The sequence below is a fragment of the Taudactylus pleione genome, unplaced genomic scaffold (genome assembly GCF_031769625.1).
Source record: "Taudactylus pleione unplaced genomic scaffold, aTauple2 ptg000053l, whole genome shotgun sequence".
NCBI lineage: Eukaryota > Metazoa > Chordata > Amphibia > Anura > Myobatrachidae > Taudactylus > Taudactylus pleione.
Genome location: NW_028284455.1, coordinates 46667411 through 46691498, shown reverse-complemented (window position 1 = coordinate 46691498; position 24088 = coordinate 46667411). Strand labels below are relative to the sequence as shown.

The window sequence follows — 24088 nt, the reverse complement described above, 5'->3', positions numbered from 1 at the left end:
GAGAACGCATAGACAAAAGAAGCGAAAAGATCGCACCAAAAGCATGCAAATTGTGCGAAAACTCCACTGACGTTAAGTTTTTGCTTTGTTGTGTCTAACTGAATCCCCGCCCCCCAAAGCTGAGTCCACACTTGCAGTTCATATAAACGTTTCAACACTCAGCTTGATTATCCGATCATTGTGCACCCTGTACACATTGACCTATTGTCATAATTTTCAAACAGAACGTAAAATCCCATACCCGAACATTGCAGGAGCATTTAAAGCAATTTATTGACGACTGCTCCAGCATACACGCTATACAGTTATCAGGTCAAGCATACAATTTTCCGCTGATCTGCCCAATAGTGTGTACAGCTTAAGTCCTAAATTTACAGTCAAAGATATTTTTAGAAGATGGTGACAAATAAGGATAAATTTGCAAGATGCATCATTACTGCAAGTCTGTGCTGTTGATATGTTTGTAACAGTCAGAAGCATAATTTTGCCAACACAATAGATTACAGTTGAACAATGCCACTTATTACTGTCATGTACAGTAAAACAATAAACAGGTTCTCATTTTGACAATTTTTACCTTTATAGTTTCTACGTGCATTTTATTCAGCTGAGACACCTCGTGCCTCTTGTGAGCTTGAATAGCCTCCAAAATATTCTCAAGATGATTGTTGGATTTGCGCAAAGACTGAAGTTCTGACTCCTGCTCAACTTGATTCTTTCTGAGAAAAATGAATACATTTACAGTTATGGGACATCCACTATTTTCTGTGCAAAATTTAATTTTCTTTTACTCTTAAGAGATTCATTATGGATATGCTTATGGTATTAGAGACAACTCCATATATGATAAAGAGCGAACTCTTAACAAAATGCCATAAAGTGCATTTGATGCACCACTCCCAAATGTCTACTGGAGGCATCGCAATTGAAATCTACTACACTTTGTTAACTTTTCATTTGACTTTCATAGTGATCACACACACACACACACACACACGGCATATCTGAGGAATTTCTCTTTTGTACCATGAGATTACAGGTTTAGTATTTAGATTTTTAACTAACTTTGTCAGCTCTTTGAATTCCTCATATTCTTGCTTTGCGGTGGCCAGCTCACTTTGAACCTGTAACAACTTGTCCTTCAGCTTTTCGGTAGAAACCAAATTGTTACCTGGATGTATTGGTGTGGAGTGCATTGGGAGAACTGGGAGAACAAAGAAAAAGGAAGATAAAACTGCATACCCATAATAGAACAAAAAATAACAGTCAAACTTACAGAATTGTTTAATCTTTATAAAAAAAAATGAATAAATCAGAGTTATGGTATAACATACCTTAGTTAACTATTTTTCTTCGAGGTCCATAGAGTCCACAGGATCTACCTTGGGGTATGTAGTTTGAGTGATCCATTGCACCAAACAGCTTACAACTTTGAAGCTCCCAGCATGCATAGGTCCTCCTCCCTATATACCCCGTCCCCAGCCACAGGCATTCAGTTTGTAAACAAGCCTAACGGCAAGAGACGGAAAGTGGAGAAGGAAGTACAATGTATCCAAGAAACACTCTTAAAACACAAAGAGGGAATCAGTGATACAAAAAGAATGAAACCGTTCCCAACTGAGGCCAGGTGCGTCAGGGTGGGTGCCCTGTTGACCTCGAAGAAAAAGTTAACTAAGGTATGTTGTACCATAACTCTTATTTTCTTCTTCAGGGTCCACAGGATCTACCTTGGGGACATCCTAAAGCAGTTCCCTTAAGGGTGGGGATGCTCCTGAGCAGAGAGGCAAATCCGCCGCCCAAAGGAAGCATCCTGGGAGGCAAAAAATATCAAATGCATAGAATGTGATAAAAGTATGGACAGAAGATCAAGTGGCCGCCTTGCACAGCTGTTCAGCCGAGGCGCCATGTCTAACTGCCTACGATGGTCCCATAGACCAAGTAGAATGTGCTATCACCTTGTTCGTGACAGGGAGATCAGCCGGTGTATAGACCTGAGAAATAGACTTTGGCTCGCTGGCTGCGTTTGACTGTTAGCTGGCCAGCCTCATTTGTGAAAACCATGTAACACAAAGAGTGCATCTGATTTCCTGATGGAGTTGGTACGATCCACGTAGATACGCAGAGCTCGGACCCCATCCAATGAAGCTTCACCCCTAGAAAAGTACTGAAAGGCATGTACTACAATCTCCATGTTCATATGAAAATGCGACACCACTGTTGGAAGGTAACCCACTCTAGAACAGAGGACAGCTCTATTTTGATGAAAAATCAAATATGGAGAGTGACATGACAGTTCTACCAAATAAGAACTCCGCGAGCTGAGGAAATAATAACGAGAAGAAAGTCTTCGCTGTCAACCATCTAAGGTCCACTTTCAAAGGGTTCAAAGGGAGAAACTTGCAGTGCCCTGAGAACCAAAGATAAATCCCACGGTGCCACCGGAGGGACAAATGGATGTTGCAGACGGAGAACCCCCTACAAAAATGTTTTAACATCTGGAAGGGGAGCAATTCCGCACTGAAACCAAACTGACAATGCAGAAACCTGAACTCTCAAGGTAGCTAGACGAAGACCCAAGTCTAACCCAGCCTGAAGAAAAGAAAGCACTCGCGAGACCTTGAAGACCTTAGGGTCATAATTTCTGTGGGAACACCAAAAGTAAAAATGAATGCCAAATCCTGTGATAGACACAGGCAGAAGCTGGCTTTCTTGACCTTAGCATCGTCTGGATCACAGAAGTAGAGAAACCCTTCGCCTTTAAGATGGAAGACTCAAGAGCGATGCCGTCAAAGCCAGCCGAGGTAAATCCGGATATAGGCAGGGACACTGCACTAACAAATCCGGTCATAAAGACACGGTCAGATCTGCAAACCAATGTCTCCTGGGCCAGGCAGGAGCTTTTAGTATTATCTTGCTGCCCTCCTGTTTGAACTTTCTGACCACCCTTGGGAGGAGGGAGATAGGAGGAAACAGGTATGCCAACATGAAGTCCCACCTCACCACCAGAGCGTCCACGAAGGCAGCTGAGGGGTCCCTAGTTCTGGACCCATACCTGGGGACCTTGTGGCTGTGACGTGACACCATGAGGTCTGCGTCCGGTAATCCCCACCTGCCCACCAGGATTTGAAAGACGTCCGGATGAAGAGACCACTACTCAGGAAGTCCGCTTCCCAGTTGAGGACTCCTGGGATGAATATTGCAGAGATTGCTGGAAGATGCCATTCTGCCCACAGCAGAATGTTCGCCACAGCTCTCATGGCTTTCCCGGAATTTGTGTGCCTTCTTGATGGTTGATCTAGGTCACTGCAGTCATGTTGTCAGACTGAATCTGGACAGGCCTGCCATGAAGGAGGTCCTGTGCCAAAATGAGCGTTCTGTGCAGTGCACGAAGCTCCAAAACATTTATCTGTAGGTGACTTTCCTGACCCGTCCACCTTCCCTGAAAGGTGTGATTACCTGTCACCGCTCCCCATCCTCGCAAACTTGCATCCGTGGTGAGGAGTACCCAATCTGGGTCTCATAACGGGCGACCCGTGTCTAGAGGAGTCGTCTGCAGCCACCAGGCGAGGGAGAGGCGAACTTCTGGCGAAATGCGGATCATTTGAGACTTTGTCTCATTGGGATGGTCAGTATCATCGGATAGAATCCATTGTTGCAGGGATCTGGAGTGGAAATGGGCATAAGCCACCATGTCAAATGTTGATACCGTGGTGCCCAGCACCTGTATTGCCAAGTGAACTGACACATCTTGCTTGCAAAGTAGACTGTGCACACGGGATTGTAGCGCCGCAATCTTGTCCTTTGGTAGAAGAATCCTCTGACCCAGAGAGTCCAGCAGCGCCCCTAAGTGCACCATTTGCTGAGTTGGAGAAAAATACTTTTTCCAATTGATTAGCCAGCCGTGCTTTTGTAGGCAGACAATGGTCATCTGAAGAGGACATTGTAATATCTCCTGAGATTGTGCGAATATCAGGTCATCCAAATATGGCAGTATCCTGACTCCTTATCGTCTGAGATGAGCCGTCATGACTGCTATTATCTTGGCAAATACCCAAGGGGCTGTGGCCAGCCCGAAGGGTAGAGTCTGAAATTGGTAATGTTGCTGATCTACCACCAATCTCAGAAATTCTTGGTGAGGAACATGCAGACATGCATCCTGTATGTCCAGGGAGACCATGAAATCTCCAGGCTCCATTGCCAGCATAATTGACCGTAGGGTTTCCATACGGAATTTGGGTACATGGATGGATCTGTTGAGAGACTTCAGATTCAAGATAAGGCGATGTGACCCATTTGGTTTCTGGATCAAAAACAAAATTTGAATAATAACCCCTTCCCTGTTGCGTCACAGGAACTGGGATTATAACGCCTGACCTCAGGAGGGCCCCAATAGCCTCCTGGAAGGCCAAGGCCCTGACCGGGTCTAAAGGAAGGGTTGTACCAACAAACCTGTGAGGAGGTTGCCTCAGGAACGTGATGGCGTAACCATGAGAGACCACCTCTCGAACTCAGGCACCCTTAGTCGGTTGATGCCAAGCATGAGAAAACTGCCTCCAACCCAGAGACCCCCCAGGGGGAGGCCCGCCCCATCAGGCAGTGGGATTATCGTCCGGCTTGGAAGCAGGATGTCTGGTTGACCGGGATTTCCTGGTCTGCGGTTTCCTATGGGAATTATCTCATCTAGAAGAAGACTTTCCCTTTGCCCTACTCTGTGGGCGAAGGAACGAGCTGATGACTGCCTATACTTAGGGGTAGTCACAGACGGCAACCCCGCAGACTTGGATGTCGCCAGAGAAGACACTATGTCATCCAGCTCTGGTCCAAACAGTACCTTCCCAACAAAAGGAAAATACTCCAGGGCCTTCCTGGACCCTGTATCTGCCTTCCAGGTTTTTAGCCAAAGGGTTCATCGAACTGCAACCAAAGTTGCCGATACCCTAGAAGCCACGATACCTACATTAAATGACTGCTTCCCCCATATACATAGCTGTTTCTTGTATCTGACAGAGATAACACAGCTGTTATCTAGTAGCATTCGGCATGCTATCCTCCAAAGACTTTGTCCATTCTTCCATAGCTTTGGCTACCCAAGCTACAGCCATAGCTGGTCTGGTAATAGCTCCAGATAATGAAAACACTGATTTTAAATAGAAAACTTGATAACTATCTGTAACCTCTTTTAATGCGGATGCTGCAGCAATGGGTAATATAGAGCTCTTGATCAATCTAGTTACATGAGCATCTACCAATGGAGGAACTTCCAATGTTACATTCACCAAGTGCAAATGGGTATTGAGAGGTTAAATTCCTTGTAGTATGGAAATGCTTATTTGGAGTACACCATGCTTCAGACATGAGATTCATCAGTTGTTCAAACTGAAGAAATAATCTCTAGCCACCTTCTGACGCCCAAAGACTGGAGTCTTAGATTTCGGCGGAACCTCCTCTTCCTCTATACAGAGGACAGATCTAACCGCTCTCACCAAAGAGGGGACATCCACAGAAGATTGATGGTCTTCTTCCACTGAGTAAGACCCCAAACTCTGAGTATCAGAGTATGATGAGGGTTGAGTGAGAATCCTGAGGCAACATCTGAAGATAACCTCTTATGCCCCTGCTTTACTGCCACTGGTCTATTTGCCTGCACCTGCTGAGGGGCTATAGACTGCAGCATACTCTGACTAGAGTGAGCAGAAGAAGAAAACAAACAGGGATTTATGGGGTACATATACATAGAAGGATGCAAATGCTGTGGGTACCCCATAGCAGGAGGCAGTATTGTGGCAGAGCATGCAACACTGCGGCCCTGTCCACCAAATGCGACAAAGCCTGAGACCAAGAGGCCACCCAGGGTGGTTCTTGTGCTTGTGCACAAGATAAAAAAGGTGCCTGTTTACAACAGACACCACACAACCCATCTTGCACAAAACCCTGCTCAGACAGGCCTGCCAAACAGGATTTACATTACTTCAGCACAGGAGGCATATCTTTCTCTCCTTTACCTTTAGACATGGCAATGTGTAACAGGTTAAGGTATAAAGAATAAATGCAATGTGACTTAACACAAATGAAAAACCCCACACATTCAGAGGGATGAGGAGAAACATTGATAGCTATAGCTGACAGTTTTGAAAACAAAAAGGCAGTATAAATACAGCAGCTAGCATTACAGTCACATACAATGCATAAAACATAATCAAATGCTAATGCAAATGGACTCTGAATCAACTAACCAGCCCCTCAGGGGAATTAGTAGGATATAGAGTGCTATTATAGCTGACCCAGGGGAGAGGTATACAGGGAGACAGACCTAACGTCTGAGACCAACAGCTTTCAGCAGCGCACCCAAGGTGGACTGTGAGCGTCTCACACACGAGGTGGTCAGAAGTAGCAAACCATACACGGGAATCCGCAACCGGAAGCTGCGTCTGGGATAGAGGAGGAGTGGCCGGGGGAGCGCCTATCTCCCCTAAGCTGCGATTTTGATGGCACGGGTACGCTGGCGTCACAGTAGTAGACGCTGCCTAGTGCAAATTGAATTAATTTAGAAGCTTAAAAAGGTACAGTGTTTTTAGAACCCTCTAATACACAGGTTCTCAAACTCGGTCCTCAGGACCGCAAACAGTGCATGTTTTCCAGGTCTCCTCATAGAATCAGTGAAATAATTAGCTCCATCTGTGGATCTTTTAAAATGTGTCAGTGAGTAATGAATACACCTGTGCAGCTGCTGGGTGACCTGGAAAATGTGACCTGTGTGGGGTCCTGAGGACAGAGTTTGAGAACCACTGATCTAATATAACTTCAGCTCAAAAGTCAGTATTTCAAGCCATCCAGTCAGGCTCTATAGAGGACTGCAATGACGAGTCCACTATTGATGATAGCGGCAGCAAGATGCAGTGTGGCTCAGCTCAAAGGGGATTTGGGAGATGGATGTGCTGAATGGATATTAGAATGATCAATTAGTTTACTTTTTAAATACCAGTAAAAAAGCCAAAATAAGTCTAAACCTCACTATTTGTTTGCATGTTTTTGATTTTAATACATTCTGGCCTTAAAGAAGATCTTAATATGTATAGTTTGGAGTAGAGAAGGGAAATGAGGGGCATGATAGAAACTTTCAAATAGATCAAGGGTTTTAACAAGGTAGAGGAAGGAAACATTCTTCAAAGGAAGAGAAGTATTAGAGCACGAGGACATGCACTGAGACTGGAGGGAGGTAGGGTTCAAAAGGAAATTTGAGGAAAAGTTACTTCACAGAAAGGGGAATAGGCTCCCATCAGAGTTGGTAGAGGATAATACAGTAAAGCAATATAAACGTGCTTGGGATAGACATAAGGATATCCTTAAATAAGTACTAAGGATAACATATGGTTTGAGGTTACAATAATGGTAAAATACTGTTTAGTGTGGAAAACAAAAGTAACGTAGCAAACGGAGGGATCGCATTTTTGCGTTATAGGACATATTTTACCCAAAAGTTAGGATCATTGACTCAGTTTTATAAAATTAGTGGGTTCCAGGGGACGCACTCTGCAGTCAGTCACTATGCTGCGGCCAGTAGCTTTCTGCCACGTTATCAAGGTCAGTAGCTGGCAGTTAAGTCAGCAGCTGCAGATTCTATAAGCAGGAGTCGTCGTCAGGTGTTTGCGGCACACTTTTCAGTCTCTTCAGCATCCCCCATGTAGAGATATATCAGCTGAGCCTTGGAATCAGAGAACCCCCGTACCGTGTCAAAAACCTGGCCCTCACCAACCTCTCCCCAGAGTCCTGTCATATCAGCCATGTGCTCCAAATCCAGCTTTCATGTGTCACCTTTCTCTGACCTGTCATGTGCCCCACTCCTTGTCCAGCGTTAGTTGAGGGTGGCAAATCCATACTTGCAGGTAGGACAATATTAAAGTCCACAGCACCCTTGCTGGTTGCCAGGAATTAGATATTGATGCTATTTTGTTTCAGACATGAGTGTCTGGCAGCGGCACATCTCCGTCCGAGATAACTTTATCCCCATATCAATACAGCCGTGGCTTCTTAGTTAGTGACCTGAGGAGCCTGTGGGGTGTGAGCACTCCGTGGGGGCACTGTGGTATGTGATTGGCTCACCTGCAGGGTGGGCATGATTCAGACAAGTTGCCGGGTAAGTGTTTACTAGGTGTATAATTACATTACATGTGTGTGTGTACATGGTGTATAGTATGTCAATCACTGGATGGAAGGAAGGAATGGTGAGACACTGGTCTGTGTTGTGCTTACCAGTCAAGGTGCGGTCATTGTATTACAGTCTGAATGGCCATGAATGTAGGTGTTTGAGGTCTGCCCGGGTAGTCCAGCCCTCTGGAAGCATAGTAATCCGTTCCAGATTAGCCAGATCCTGTATTTAGACCTGAGCCTGATTAAGGGTTTGCAGAATCCACAATGTTATGTTTAATATACTGTTTGGGGAGGCTAAAGAAGCTACAGACTGTGGCGCCTGTCAGGATGTATATACTGCTTGTTTGTGTGTTAACAGACCCCCCCCCCCCACCCAATGCAATACCAACGCCCCCTCTCCCTAAAAGATTGTGTGTATATAGCACCAGAATATAAAATTAACAGACCGCCCTCTCAATCTATATGCATTTTGGCACCATTAGAATAATATATAATAAACAATTTGGGCCTGATTCGAAGTTGGATTCAGTCGCGCCCAGGTGTGTGTCAATTGCAGATGTACAGTTGGTGACTTTATGCTAATAGCTGTAGAAACTTTCCCTGGTGTACAGCGGTGCGTCTGAATGTGCAATGTGTCTAAATACGCAACAGCTGAGACGCCCACTTTGAGCGTCTTTAGGCGATGTAATCCCGCTTCTTTAGATGCAACCATCTGAGAGTCTTTAGATGCAACTATCGGTCTCACTGTCCAAACTTTCAGCAGGCCCGATGCTAGGTGCAGATTCTTCATCAGAGCATGGCCTCCAACATGAGCGATTACACGTCTGAGTCCACAACCACCTTGGCAACACTCCTATAAGAATGTGCACCTCCGTGTGTCTGAACTCGCCCTCCCAGTCACTGACCAGCACATTTCTGAGACTGTGTGCATCAGTCAGTCCTGCATTTCTGTATGCACATACCATGGGACACGTGCTGTGTGTCTTTCTAGCCATATGCATGCACAGTTAAAAACAGAATATCTGCATAGCTTCTGACAGAATCAGGCCCATTAAATGTCTTTCTTTCTGTATTTTAAATAGGACATCACTGTCATTCCTAAGTAGCCACATAGCTATGCCTTACCAGCAGTTTTCTGTACATATTCCATGTGGGAAGGTGTAATGCCATGGATGTGGGTGTTTTGAGGTGAATTTAAGGGCTTAGTGCAGGTCTCATGCCATGTGGTGCAGTCTGAGGTACATTTAAAGGCCTTAAATAGTTTTATATGTTACACTTAACCTTACAATCCGATGGAACCCAGAAACAGTGTGGTAGGACCCTACATTTTTTAAGTATTTTGACTCAGTGTGAACAATGAAACTATTATTTTTTGAACAGTACACAGATAGTCTACTACAAAGAACCAAGAAATAAAAACAAATACAGCATAATGCAGAAAATGCAGTCATCTTCACTGTTTATGATTCAACCAATTACAAGTCTATGCAAAGCAAGACAAAGCCAAGCAAATGTCTGTCACTTTCTGTTATTGCCTCCTAACATGGTAAGTATGAGTGATAAAGCATTAAACTTATTTAGTATGAACAATTCAGTTTAACATTCAACTCCATAATAAACAGGCTTTTACATATAGAGGATTATGGAGCTTTACTTACTCTCTAGTTCAAATATATAAATTTACAGGTATATGTAAAATTACCTCCATTATTCTTTAACAATGCAGTGGCTTCCATAAATGCTCTCTCAAGATCTGCCATCATAGAATTATTAATTTCATGCGCCCGTTTCACTGACTGAAGGGAGAGAAGGCGTTTATTCTCCTCTCGGAGACTATGGTTTTCCAGTGCATACTTGGCTACACGAGGGTGGTGCTCAACCTGATAGAATGTGAACAGAAGAGTAACCAATCAACCATTCAGCGATAACAGATTCTATTACAAACCATCACCAGTCCTTTGAGGTATACTTCAAGGAATACATATACTTACATCAGTGAATAGATCTATATTCTTGCTACAATATTCAAATGTAAAAATATGGTTTGAAGGGCCACATTGTTTAAAGTTGGAGCTGTCCGCTTAATACCATCTTAATGGGAGGAGTTTACTAGCAGGTTGAATGATTGCCTTGGCCACATTATATATATATATATATATATATATACACACAAAATTTATACAGGGTGGTCCATTATTGAGGAGACACCCTTATAAAAAGGAAATGAGTAAAGAAATATTAATCTGGTGTCAACACAGCTTATTATCTTATTTACTATAGCATTTTCCAGAAAGTGCAATTTGTACCTGCTCTTTTAAAACATGCAGCTCTTCCTTCAGCTCTGCTATGAGGTCGTCTTGTTCATTATTTGACAATGAAATCCGACCTTCTTTGTGAGCCTTCTCAAGTCGGGTAATGTGATCTTCCCTGAATTTCACTATCATTTTGTTTGACTGGATGAATTTTTCTTTCTTGTTGCAGAGATCGTCAAGCTGGGCTAGTTTTTCTAAGAGAGTCTACAGAACATTATTTAAACATACAATGTTAAAGGGTCAAGATTTCTTTCCTTCACAATTCATAAAACACATGGAAATAAATGTTTATTTTACTATTGTGCTGTATTTCTATTAAGAAGATACTTCAAAAATGTCACTACAGAGGATCCCCTAATTCTCCATTCTCCAGGCTGATATATTGCCTTATTATCTGGTCTCTTCTCATGGAGACATGAATGTGGTCATGTGTTACCATATGACCCATATTCATGAAATCAACACTACTCAGTGAAGTGATATTCTTTTACTTGCAGAAAGAATGCTACACTTTACATTTCATCTTACCTTCTTTTCAGTGTCGGATTTTTCTAAAAGCATCATTGCCTCTAAAAAGTTATTCATATGGTCTGTAAAATTCTCATCGATAGACAGTGCTGAATTTTAAGAAGGAAAAAAAAAAAAAGTTAAAAGCAATAAAGATTATAGATCTATATAGATTTATGTATATCTGTATCTACAAATAGCTCAATGACCATTATGTATCAGCCTGTACACAACCAAAGAAAGGAGTATTATCATATTAGTACCTGTCATATCAAGCCATACCTCATTTTAATCTAGGACTGTCTGTAGGAGAACCCATTCTCTGGAACAAGCGGCACAGTAGTGAGGGAAGTCCAGCATAGTTCTGTGATAGCGGTTGGCACTAACAGTCAGTGCCTCTGGTTGGCTGGGTACCCTCCCTGGTGTCCTGAAGTGACCGGAACACCTTGGAGGGGCATGTTATGGAATCTAGCAGTGCTCAGTGAACACACCTGGCAACATTTAAGAACTGTAACATTTAAAAACACATGAAGCAGCATGTATTGATATAATCCTAATAACAAGTACTAACACGAGAGAGGATGCCAAGTAGGTTTAACCTTTACTTGCTAGTTGCCTGGCACCTTGTTCTCATCACACTTGCTCATAAGTACAGTAATGTTCTTTCATATACTGTATAAGCAAAAATTGTGCAGAAACACCAAAGCTTGGCTAAATTTACAAAATGGTTATGGCACGCACTATGCTACTTATGTAACCTATATGGATATTTTAGTGGGGCAATGAAGCTGTATTCAAATAAAGTTGTTGCCAAACTATCTGGAGAAAAAAAGATTATGTAGACTGAGCTAATATCAGAAGGTCCTCCAGATATGGTAGTATTCTGATACCCGACGCCTGAGGTAGGCTGTCATAAACGCCATTACTTTGGTAAAAACCCAAGGCGCTGTTTATCGACCAAAGGGCAGTGCCTGAAATTTGTAATGTTGTTGGACAGCAAACCATGGAAATTGTTGGAGGGATGGTGTAGACCAGGGCTCGACAAATCCCAGGGGCCAGGTTGCCATCGCTACCAGATTTTGCTGCCTGGCTACCAGATTTTGCAGTGAGGGAGGAAGCAGATCCTCGTCAGCTCATTTACATCACTAAGGGGCATGCCCAGCATCTCCGAGATGCTGGGCTGCCCCCGGGCTCCCCCCCGTGCTGTGAATAGATGCTGTGCGCATGTGCACAGCATGCTCTCGCTCTGCATACCCACTGCTCTGCTTAGCAAAGGAGCGATGTATGCTTACCCCAACTTCCCCCCCACCCATGGGACACTGTGGCCCGCAGGCGGGACAGTCCCAGAGAAAAGGGACTGTCCTGCTGAATGCGGGACGTTGGGAGGTATGGTACTGCGGTGTGCATGTGCTGAGTGTCGCCTGCGGTGACTGCTGTGCCTGTGTCCGTCTCCTCTCCATCCTGGCCTGCTCTGATCCCTGCTGTCTGTCCAAGTCTACGCTGATCCTCCTGTACATCCTGGCTGTTTACTGTCTCCTATCACCGGCTGCATAGAGCTCTCCGGTAGTAGGGTCAATGCGTGGCCAGGGATTGCGGAGCGGCTTCAGAGGGATAGTTTTAGGACCATGAGGGGAGGGGGGGTTTGTTGTATTTTCTGGCACCATTGTTTTGTATTAAATGTGGTCAGTTATTACTGGAGGGTGGAGCAGGGGAGCTGTGCAGAGCCTCCATTTTACTGTATCCATTCAATTGTGACCATTTTGTGGACTAGTATAGCGTGTATAAAGGTTGCATAACACACAGAGCTGTGCTCCTTACTCCTTTAATTTTTTTTTTTTTTTTGGGGGGGTGGGGGACAGTTATCTGGCTCCTACAATTTCATCCTGGCTCCTAGATATTAGGAAAATTTGTCAAGCCCTGGTGTAGACGACACATGCAAATACGCATCCTGAATGTCCAGGGAAGCCATAAAAATTATTTATTATTAACAGTTTCTTATATAGCGCAGCATATTCCGTTGCGCTTTACAATTGGAGCATTAAGAGAACAAAACTGGGTAATAACAAACAGATATATAGGTAGGAAGGCCCTGCTCGCAAGCTTCCAATCTACAAAATAATTAACCGAAGAGTCTCCATACGGAACTTGGGTTCACGGATGAACTTGTTGAGTGTTTTCAAATTTAGAATAGGGTGATGAGACCCATTTGGTTTATGAACCAAAAATAGATTGGAATAACCCCTTCCTTGTGGACCCACAGGAACCGGGATTATCAGCCCGGCCTTCAGCAGCGAGTAAATAGCCTCCTGGAGTGCCAAGGCCTTGATAGAATCTGATGGGAGAGTTGTACAAAAAAAAAAAAAAAAAAACTTCTGGGGAGGACGCCTCCGGGAAGTGAGGGCATACCCCTGAGAGAGCACTTCTCGGACCCAGGCGTCTGTTGTTGTTTGATGCCAGTAGTCCATAAACAGGTGAAGTTGGCCCCCCACCCTTGGATCCCACAGTGGGAGGCCCCGCCCCATCAGGCAGAGGGTTTGTCATCCGGCTTAGAAGTTGGACGTCTGGCCCGGCCAGGACCTCTTAGTTTGCTGCTTGGTTGTCCTGCGAGAACTAGACGGCCTGGAGAAAAAAAAACTGTCCTTTTGCTCGTCCCTGAGGACGAAAGGACCGAAAAGATTCTGAAGCTGCCAGGGTAGCTATTATCTTATCTAATTCTGCTCCAAAAAGTAAATGCTCAAAAAAGGTAAGAGCCTTCTTTGACCCTGTATCCGCTTTCCAAGACCTTAACCAAAAAGGACTCTACGAGCCACAACTGAGGTTGCCAATGCTTTAGAAGCTAGGAGCCCAGCATCTATTGTAGCTTCTCCCAAATAGGAGGCCGCTTCCCATATGTGGGAGATATATGTCAGCTGTTCTCTGTTCACATTGGTAGAGTATCTTCGAATGCCCCGGCTACCCAAGCCATAGCTGGTCGAGTAACGGCTCTAGATGATGAAAATACTACTTTAAGACATGTTTCAATTTTCCTATCTGTAGGCTCTTAAAGAGAAGATGCTGATGGAATATGCAACGTAGCATTCTGGACTAAATGTTTCACATTTGCATCCACAGTAGGAGGGATTTCCCACTTGTTACATTCAGAAGCTGGAAAAGGATACAACAATATTAATCTTTTCGTAACATCATGCCTCTTCCATAAGTTCAGTGAGGTGCTCAGATTTCGTAAACTCAGCTTTTACCACCTTCTGGTGTTTGAATACTGGAGCCTTTTTTCTAGTTGCCGGTTTATTATCCTGTATATTTAGAACCGATTTGACCGCCCTCACCAAAGAAGGAACATCCACTGTAGAAAGATGGTCCTCCTCTCCTGAGCTAGACCCCGGAGAAGAACCCGGCGCATCATCTGATTCCTCCGATTATGCGTCTGAATCTACATGCTGAGCAGACTGATAAAAAGATAACCTCCGCTTAGGCGCCTTAGTGACAACCGGTCTGTTTGCAACAGCCGACTGAGCCATACTCTGGCTTGAGTGGGCATAAAAATCCGCCCAGGAAGGATGTATAAGAGGGGCAAACACAGCATGCTGTGGGTATCCCATTAAAGGGGGCAGTGTGGGAGTAGCCAAACGATCCACCTGAGACAAGGACAACACCCAAAGATGGCTCCTTTATAGGGGAGGGTATACTGGACTGGTGAGGTGTTCTTTATAACAGACAGCACACAAACCAATCTTTATAAAGTCTTGAGGGGACAAGCTCGCCAAACAGGATTTACATGAAACCAGCACAGGGGTCTCCACCTTCTGTTTCCCTTTACCTTTTGACATATCAATTATAAAGGTAACAATGCAATATAATGTGACTGCCTTCACAAAAAAACAAGTAAATGTGACGTACAAAGGAAAACCCCCACACACCTGCAACAGAGGGATGAGGAGAAAAAAACAGTGACAGTCAGAAAATAAAAGGCAGTATCAACACAGCAGCTAGCAAACAGTCACATACAATGCATATGTAATTTAGTTGCCATAGACCCTCTATCAACTATTCAAACACAAGGCTTGGTAGGATATAGAGCACTATATACCTGACCCATGGGAGAGGTATACAGGGAGAATGACCCAAAACCTACTGAGACCAAACCGCTTCAGCAGAGCAGAGATAGTGGACTATGAGTGTCTCATATGCACGAGGAGGATAGGAGGAGCGACCCAGACACCGGAAAACCTTTGATGGATCTGCGTCTAGGTCGGGGAAGAGTTGCCGAGGGAGAGCCAACCTCTCCTAAGCTGCGTCAACCAGCCGGGTATGCTGCCGATCCCCGGCGTCAGACGATAAGGCCCCGGTAGTCTAGTGAGGGAGCGGACGGCCACGAGCCCTCACTGTAGCGGTATCCGGTGCGTCTCCAGCGCCGAAAGCAAGGACTGCTGCGCGCCATTCCCCGTAAGCAAGGAATCACCTTACGTGACATCTTAGTGTGTCCGGTTGCAGTCCGGGTCATAGCTGCTAGCAAGCTCTGCCGTGACTCATCAAAATCACCAAAGACGTTACTGGTATTGCGGTCTGGTGGAAGTAGACGGAGTCACAGTGCATGAGTCTTAATACAGACGCTCAGCACTGCTAACTCAAAAACATATAAATAAAATAAAACATAAAATAAAAGCTTGGGACTGCCTGAGCGGTATACAATCGGGAAGCCGGCTGCCTTAATACCGGCAGCCGGCTTCCTGACTGTCATATCTTGGCGAGGGTGAAATGCCGGGCATCTAGATGTAGACGCCTGACATTTTCCCCGACACCGCGATCGAAGGGATGCCGGGCGCCGTGAGCGGACAGCCGCGGGGGGGTCTTAGGGCACCCGGGGTGGACTTAGGGTTAGGCTAGGGAGGGTTAGGCACCCCCGAGGGGGGGGAGGCTTAGGGTTAGACACCCCTATGGAGGGTTAACTATAACATTCATTCCTTGGTTAACTATAACAATCTAATATGCCCTTTAGGATCTACATTGAACAATTGGTTTGAGGAATATGGCCCCTTTTTTTGCGATTTTGAAATCGCCCAGGACGGTTATGGAGTGATGCATGTATTCAAGCACTACTAATATAGCACTGTAAGACTTCATATGGTGTTGTGCTACAAGAATCATTTTTTGAGTGACCGATTTGATGGACAATTTCTTTTTTGATGTTGTTTATGAAAGCTATGATCTGATATATTGATATCATATCGGATTTGAACACTAAAAACTAGGGATGTGCAGGCTCGGATAGGTTCGAGTTTGCACGTGGAGTTCGGATTTTTCCCTCCAAAAAAACGGAACTCAGAACGAGGCAAAACGTCATCTTACATGGACGAACATCATCATTCCTGGACAAAAGACCAGGAATGATGATGTTCGTCCATGTAAGATGACGTTTTGCCTCGTTCTGAGTTCCGTTTTTTTGGAGGGAAAAATCCGAACTCCACGTGCAAACTCGAACCTATCCGAGCCTGCACATCCCTACTAAAAACACAGCGCTGTATGGTCTAACACGGTGTTCATACACCATCTGCATATTGGTTATATTTTGCATCTAGCTTTTGGGTGCAAGTGTTAGGTGCGGCAGCAGTGTGAAACGCTCTATTAGAAACTCTTTGTATATCTTATACTTGTCCCATTCATATAGCACCCCCATATATCTGTCCCACATCAATATAATCTGTACATTTTCACCCAAAACTTACATGTCATTATTGGACAAATTTTTGCCTAGTTGGTCATTATGGAAGGTGTCCCAGTGGTTGTGAACCAAGTCCCGACGTTTACCTTGAAATAGGGATTTTCCCTAACTTTTCACCTGCTCAGGAAGTGGTGAAAATTAATTTGCGAAAAAAGCATGTAAAAATTTGCACCCGCGAAAACCGCAGCTAAAAGGATTGCACGATAACCTGCTTATAGCATCTAATTGAATTCCCCATTTCACACGATAAGCTGCTTATCGTGGCTAATTGAATTATCCCCATAGCCTTGAAAAAAAGTAAAATTAAACTTAATGAATCTTACATTAAAAAGGATTATATTCTTCTCTCCTTAGACCTCCTTTTTTTTGTAATATAGCTGCACTAAGCAACTTTCTACCAAAAACCGCATCTGCTGATGTTTGGACAGCAATGTATTACTACTTAGAAAAAGTACATATAGAGGACTAACCTAACTGCTTTACATAATTTCAACAGAGGAAAATTCTGCTGTCCATAATGTCATTGCGATTGTGGAATGTGTTCTAATATCTTCTAGCACATTCACTTATTATAGGCATCTTGACTGCAAGATTTCACCCATTTAGCAATATAGGCCTTTGTATCTGCTTGGCTTTTACTCTTACTATTAAACAAAATAAACAGTTATTTTATATTTCTATACTCTTTAATTCTAGACAAAGTATTGCTCTCAAAAAATATTAATTAAATTATCTTTCTTTGAACATTGTGGCTTTAGATATAACATAGGGAAAATTATCTCGATTTATGTGAAAGGGACAGTCCACCTTTGGCAGAAAATTAGTATTAGTTCTTTATCCTGAAAGTAATTGAGAAATGATTCCTCAGATCATAATTTTTTAAGTTTTAATATGTTATTTGATTAAGCAATAGCGACTAAAAATACTATTTACGGAGTATGTATATGCAGAGGTTTTTTTTTTTTTTTTTACAAAGACTCAAAAGGTAGAGCAAGATCTAAATGCCATTATGATGGAGGGCTGGTTTTATCTTCATGTAACCTGTTTGAACATTACATACTCATTCATAACCAACTTACTGTACATTGGAGCCACTAACGCAGGCATTTGTACTTTACAGTTCACTGTTAAGCTGACCGCACACTAGACCAACTTACATCCAACCAGCCAACTTGTTGATTGGTTGGAATGAAAATCTGGTAACGTATTGGAGTAAATGATGATCAGCATTTTGCTCCTAAATGTCAGTAAACAGATGAAAATGGTCGGTCAGACAAGTTTGTTAAATGTTTGATCTAAACTATTTGTTCAAACAACAGTTTTGGTTAAATTTCCAGTGTTTGGGAGCAAATTGCTGATTGCATTCCTTACCAGATTTTCATTCCAACCAATCAACTAGTTGGCTGGTAGGACAGATAATCTTTAGATGTGTTGCCAGCTTTAGTCACTTGTCTAAAATAACTTCAGTAAAAAAATAGTAGGACTACTTTGTGGTATATTTCTTAGTTCACACCACCTGAAAGTGACCCCACTCTATAACAGAGGTTCCCAAACGCAGTCCTCAAGGCACCCCAACAGTTCAGGTTTTAGAGACACCCATGGTTAAGCACAGGTGGATAAATCAAATTGACTGAGGTACTAATTAAGTCACCTGTGCTTAACCATGGGTGTCTCTAAAACCTGAAATGTTGGAGAGCCTTGAGGACAGAGTTTGGGAACCCCTGATCTATAATATACTTTTGGTGTAGATTTTTTTCCTAACCTTTAGTAAAGTTAGTTAACTTTGCTCAAAATTCTTGATATTCTAGAATCTCCGTTCTGCAGATCTGCTTTTTCTTTTGAGAACTGTAGGTTCTAACAATATTTATTTGTACCTTGACATAGCAGGCCTGCGCACCAATGAAAGGGACCAAAACATTAATAATTATTTTATTTATAGGACTTTTCTCCAGGACTCAGTCTGTTTACAAGCATCTAAAGCATAGCACATTTTTTGTATTACAGAAACATGAAAACATACCAAACAATAATGAACACAATGAGCTTAATGCAGGGTTGGTGCAGCCATTTTGGGTAATAATTACCACAGGTTACATAACACACCAATTAAAAGGAACTAGACGAGGGAGCCATTTTGGGTGCACTAAATACGATACAGTGTGTGGAATAAGCAACACCTAGAAGAGCTGACACAAAATGGGGAAGTTGCAGAGTACGAAAGAACAAAATGAGGAAATTGCAGAGTACTAAAAGTAGAAGCAAAGCCCTTACATAACCAGGCTTACTAGTAAAGGGAGCTATACTGGGCGCACAACTAACGATTACAATGGGAGATCAGCCATATAAGAAACTAAGACATGTAAAGGTGACTGGAACGTGTGTAATATGATATGCACTGAATGAACAGATCCACGTGTTGTTCATCCTGCCCAAAACAGAATAATCTGAGGCAGCCATCTGGGTGCACTGCGTAAGTAACATCTGGCAGGGTGTGCAATCAGCGGAAGTATAACATTAAGTCATAGAGAAGAAAAAAAAATTAAAGAGAATCTGAATACAAAAAGGCAGTGTTAAAACAGTGGTGATAGCTTTATAAAAACTATGGTAAAGTTAATAAAAAATACTGGAGCAAACTGCAACAAGCCGCGTGACTTGGCCTGCACCTAATGTGTTCCTCGCTCAAATGAGCAGTCTTGTCGCATCCAATGTCATCTTCCTCACCCGCTTGTTGTGAGCAAATCAGTCAGGCCCTCTTCCATTTAATAAGCTCCTCTAGGTTGCTGATACCATTGTTAAGGCCCCCGTACATCTGCGATGGATTGGGGAAATTCCCTGTTTTTGCAGATGATTGGGTGGGGGGCGCAAATTATGGGGTACACCAATTGCCGATTCAGACCAAAAAACAGGGTTTTGGTACTTACCGATAAATCCCTTTCTCCGATTCCACAGGGGACACTGGAGTTCAAGACAGTGGGTTATAGACGGTGGTAGAGTAGAGCCTGGCACTTTAAATAATTTAGAAGTGTGACTGGCTCCTCCCCCTCTATGCCCCATCAGCCCCAGTTTAAGAACTGAGCCCGAGAGGAGACTGAGGACAACAGAAAAACGAGAAAGAGAAGACCACAGAACGGAACAAGACCGACTGAAGGAGAACAGAGGAACCCATTGCAGGGAACCCTGCAGTCACACAACCATATAAGGACCTAACAAACGGCAGATACGCAGCGCTGGGCGGGCGTCCAGTGTCCCTTGTGGAATCGGAGAAAGGGATTCATCGGTAAGTACCAAAATCCTGTTTTCTCCTTCATCCACTAGGGGACACTGGAGTTCAAGACAGTGGGGACGTCCCAAAGCTAACCTCCCGGGTGGGAAGCGTTGAGAACTTGCTAAACCTGCGGAAAACCGAAACAGGAACCATAAGCCCAAGTGAAAAACAAGGGCTGAGGACAAGTGATGTAGAGCACAGGAGACAATCAAAACTCCTCGCTAAACCGCCACAGAAATTCCACAAAGTATAGAGTAAGTCGAATGGAACAGGAAAAAACACCAGTGGACAACAGCAGACGAGATCCTCAGAACACCATAATCCCAGCTGAAAACAGAGCAACAGGACAACGGTTCACAGTGAGTTTCAAAAAGAATCCATAGGAGAGGTGGTAACATGAGAAAAAAAAACTCAAGAAACCTGTACCAGAGGGTAACACAGGAAAATGCAACTGTTCCCGACAGCAGAACACCAGCACTTCCAGAAATAAGCAAATCATATAGATGTACTTATAATGATACCAATCTACAGAACAGAGCTGAGCCTGACTACTGACTTCCCGAACAAAGAGAACACCAGGAGTTAAAGCAAAGACCGAACAGTTGCCCCGGACACTTCTTGAGGTTCAACTAATCACAGGGTTGCCACCCTGCAACTGAAAAGAAAAACCCACAGCAACAAACCCCAAGAACGATAACTTCCAACGTGATGGAAGTACGTAGTCAGAACCAGCTGTAGGCCCGAACACAGCATGAAAACAATCAGGATACCCTAGCAGTTAAAATCACGGATGTCACAGCCAGCCAGGGTGAGCGAGCTACCACTATAGGGAAGCCTCCCAAAAGCAAGGCTAGAGCACTAGGACAACCCTGAAAGTACCCGTCGGTTACTTGACAGTGTAATTAAAAAGTATCAACAGATACTGAACAGGAAAATCAACTAGGCCTTCTGTATGGAACATAGTGACCGTCACACTTTAATGTAAAGATGTGCATTAGCCCTTAGATGCACCTCAGTCCAGAACCGAAACAGATTCTATATTCTATTCGTGTTACGAATCTCTGTTAGAACTATAAATCCACACGTCACAAAAGCTCTAAAGTGTAGAGCCAATTGATATGAATGGATACCATAAAGGAGCGGATGGCTACTAGGACAGCTAGGGTGCAAAAAGGAGAATAACAGCTGTGTAATGTCAGGTTGCATTAATAGGAACACTGTCCTAAGTTGTAGTGGGGTAAGCTCACCACTACCTGTGAGTGACCAGAAACCCTCTGTGCGCTATGCCGAATGTTACGGACCGTTCCCATCTCACAGCAACCAGCCTCTTCAGGTAGAAAGAGGAGCTTTGGTGGACCAAGAACCCATGTTCTACAGCTTGGACTTCAGTCTGGAGATCTTGCCATAGGACCTACTTTAAAAACTAGCAGAATGTTAATGAACCACATTCTAGCTTGTTCCATTAGGAATGCACAGAAAGATTATACATACCTTGTACCCCAAACCGGTCTGCTAGTAGAATTATCCTTACATTAACGACATAATGGTGCAGCACATATTAGCCAAAAGGGGCAGAAATCACAGGATAGCGTGCACATAGGATATGACATATTTGATGCTGGATCACCACCAGTGACCCTATAGTGATCACAATGATGGGGATAATCAAAATTTGATTTCATGCTCACCAAAACAATACAACCCAGGCCAGACCTTGCCGATATCGGCGAGCGCCCCCCTGGCCTAAGGCATAGGAGCAACAACTGCAGCCCAAATAAAACCCCGAGGATGGAATAGAACCTGGATCCTCCATGTTCTGATAGGGATATACCTAGGGCCACTGCTGTAGAGACTCATCTTACTGAAATAGCTTGTGCAGTCTGCGACAACTCAATAATATGGAGTACTGGAATTTTTACTGAGAAGGGTACCTGTACATAGACATAGAATGCGCTTGTTATCCCAATAGAGAATATAGTCTTAACCCAATTAGGGTGGAACAGGTCTTTTTCGCTTATTAGTAAATATACATACAAGGAATGGGATGGGAAGTACAACTCTATGAAAAGAAGTTAGTACCAACAGATCAGACTCCTGCACCAGGAGATCAGCATGTATGTATGTATGTATGTATACATACACATATATATATATATATATATATATATATCAGATACAAAGAACCAGCACATCCAGTAAATGAATGCAAAAAAAAAATCTGTATTCAGATAGCAGCAAAGAGCGGCAGCATGAGTGATAACAGTCACCCAAACAAGGTGAAGTATAATTAAATAGTATACTTAATAGAAACCAGGGTGGTCACCAAACTGTCAGTATGCATCTCACCGGACCCTAGAGCAGCAAGCCTAATCTCGACAGCTGTTTCGGCGCTGCATGCGCCTTTATCAAGAGCAGAAAAGACTACAGCACAATGAGCCATGTATATAGCCACACACATTAGTGAACTCACCCACAGGTGCGCGCGTCCACCCCCCTGTACACAACGGTTCCAGGAAGTGGCTAGGCGCACACGTGGGCAACAGCGTGTAGCCGAACCACGTGACAAACTCGATCACATGATCGGGGATGACGTGACGGTAACCTAGACAACACAAAAGCGGTAACCACGGAGCCGCATAGTCATAATAAAGCCAAAAAATAGGCAAGGCAATATAGCCAATGATGCGTGCTAGGGGAAATATAATGACCCCAAACAGGTCATATCAATCCGCTAAATTCAGTGGCTACAATGGCTCAAGTGCATTACAATCATATCAGAATGCCAGTAATAAACACAATATGACACACCAACGATACGATACATGACAATAGACAACACATATCAATATAACAATACCCCAAAAAAACAAAAAGATAACAAAAAACATGTACAAAAAGACATATGGTGGAGAGCACAGGATATATAGATAGACAGGAGCTTAATTATAAAAATCAAAGAAAACAGCTCAAATATTGACCCTCATTAAGCCCATTGGGTACAACAGTGTTCAATCGATCAATCCAAAAGCTTTCCCCCTGTAATAGGAGCTTATTCCTGTCACCATCTCGTCTTAGGGGAAGAATGCAATCAATCGGCATACATTTGAAATCCTTAATGAGGTGTTTAGCTGTGACAAAATGTCTCGCAACTGGTGGCGTATTAGTATCGACCAAATGCAGAGCTTTCTTAATTGAGGAACGGTGGAGGGCAATTCTCTCCCTGAGCGTACGGATAGTCTTACCCACATAGAGCAAGTTGCAGGGGCATTTAATTAGATAGACCACAAACCGACTGTTACAGTCCAAATGATGACGAATTTCATAACTGATGTTACTTTTAGGATCCAAAAAGTGAGTGCCTAGAATTAGAAACTGACAGTTGACACACCCATGGCATTTGTATGCTCCATTTTTGGAGCGTAACCAATTTTTATTGGAAATGGGTCCTATGTCAGACTTAGACAAAATCTGTTTGAGGTTAGTACTTCTTTTATAGCAGAAGAGCGGTTTGTCCTGACAGAGTGACCCTATATTGTCATCACATTGTAAAATGTGCCAATGTCGTAGCACCACTTCGAGAATATGCTTAGAGGCAATCGAATACGTAGAGGAAAAAATCATCCTGGTGTTTCCCACCTTTGGAGCTTTGTTAACCAATGCATCCTCTCGCTTAATCTGCATACATTTATTGATAGCCTCTTCAATCTCGTTACTGTGGTAGCCCCTGTCCACAAATCGAATACGTAGAGGAAAAAATCATCCTGGTGTTTCCCACCTTTGGAGCTTTGTTAACCAATGCATCCTCTCGCTTAATCTGCATACATTTATTGATAGCCTCTTCAATCTCGTTACTGTGGTAGCCCCTGTCCACAAATCTCTGGCCCATCTCCTCCAGGGCACTTGGTAGAAGTGGGTCTGCCATAATTTTTTCATGTGGGTCATTATGCCAACCCCTGTCTCAATTCATCGACTTTTGGTTACAGCTGGTGGTGCAAAACACCAAGTATTATCTTAAGGACACCACTGACTTTCTCAACAAGCTTGATAAGCTAGGTCCTTTACCAGCTGGTAGCCTATTGGTTACACTTGATATAACTAGCTTGTATACTAATATTGATCATAAGGACGGTGTGGAAT

At 43.4% G+C, this 24088-nt stretch overlaps 1 protein-coding gene across 1 annotated transcript in view; it reads right to left on the bottom strand.

The window, feature by feature from the left end:
- Positions 1–24088, bottom strand: part of KIF15 (kinesin family member 15) — a 122395-nt gene that overhangs the window by 38056 nt on the left and 60251 nt on the right. The window contains exons 12-16 of the mRNA XM_088463904.1: positions 10989–11077; positions 10455–10664; positions 9851–10028; positions 1066–1204; positions 578–719 (exon numbers count right to left, since the gene is read on the bottom strand). Coding sequence (XP_088320030.1) covers positions 578–719; positions 1066–1204; positions 9851–10028; positions 10455–10664; positions 10989–11077 — 758 coding nt within the window. The remainder of the gene's footprint in view (positions 1–577; positions 720–1065; positions 1205–9850; positions 10029–10454; positions 10665–10988; positions 11078–24088) is intronic.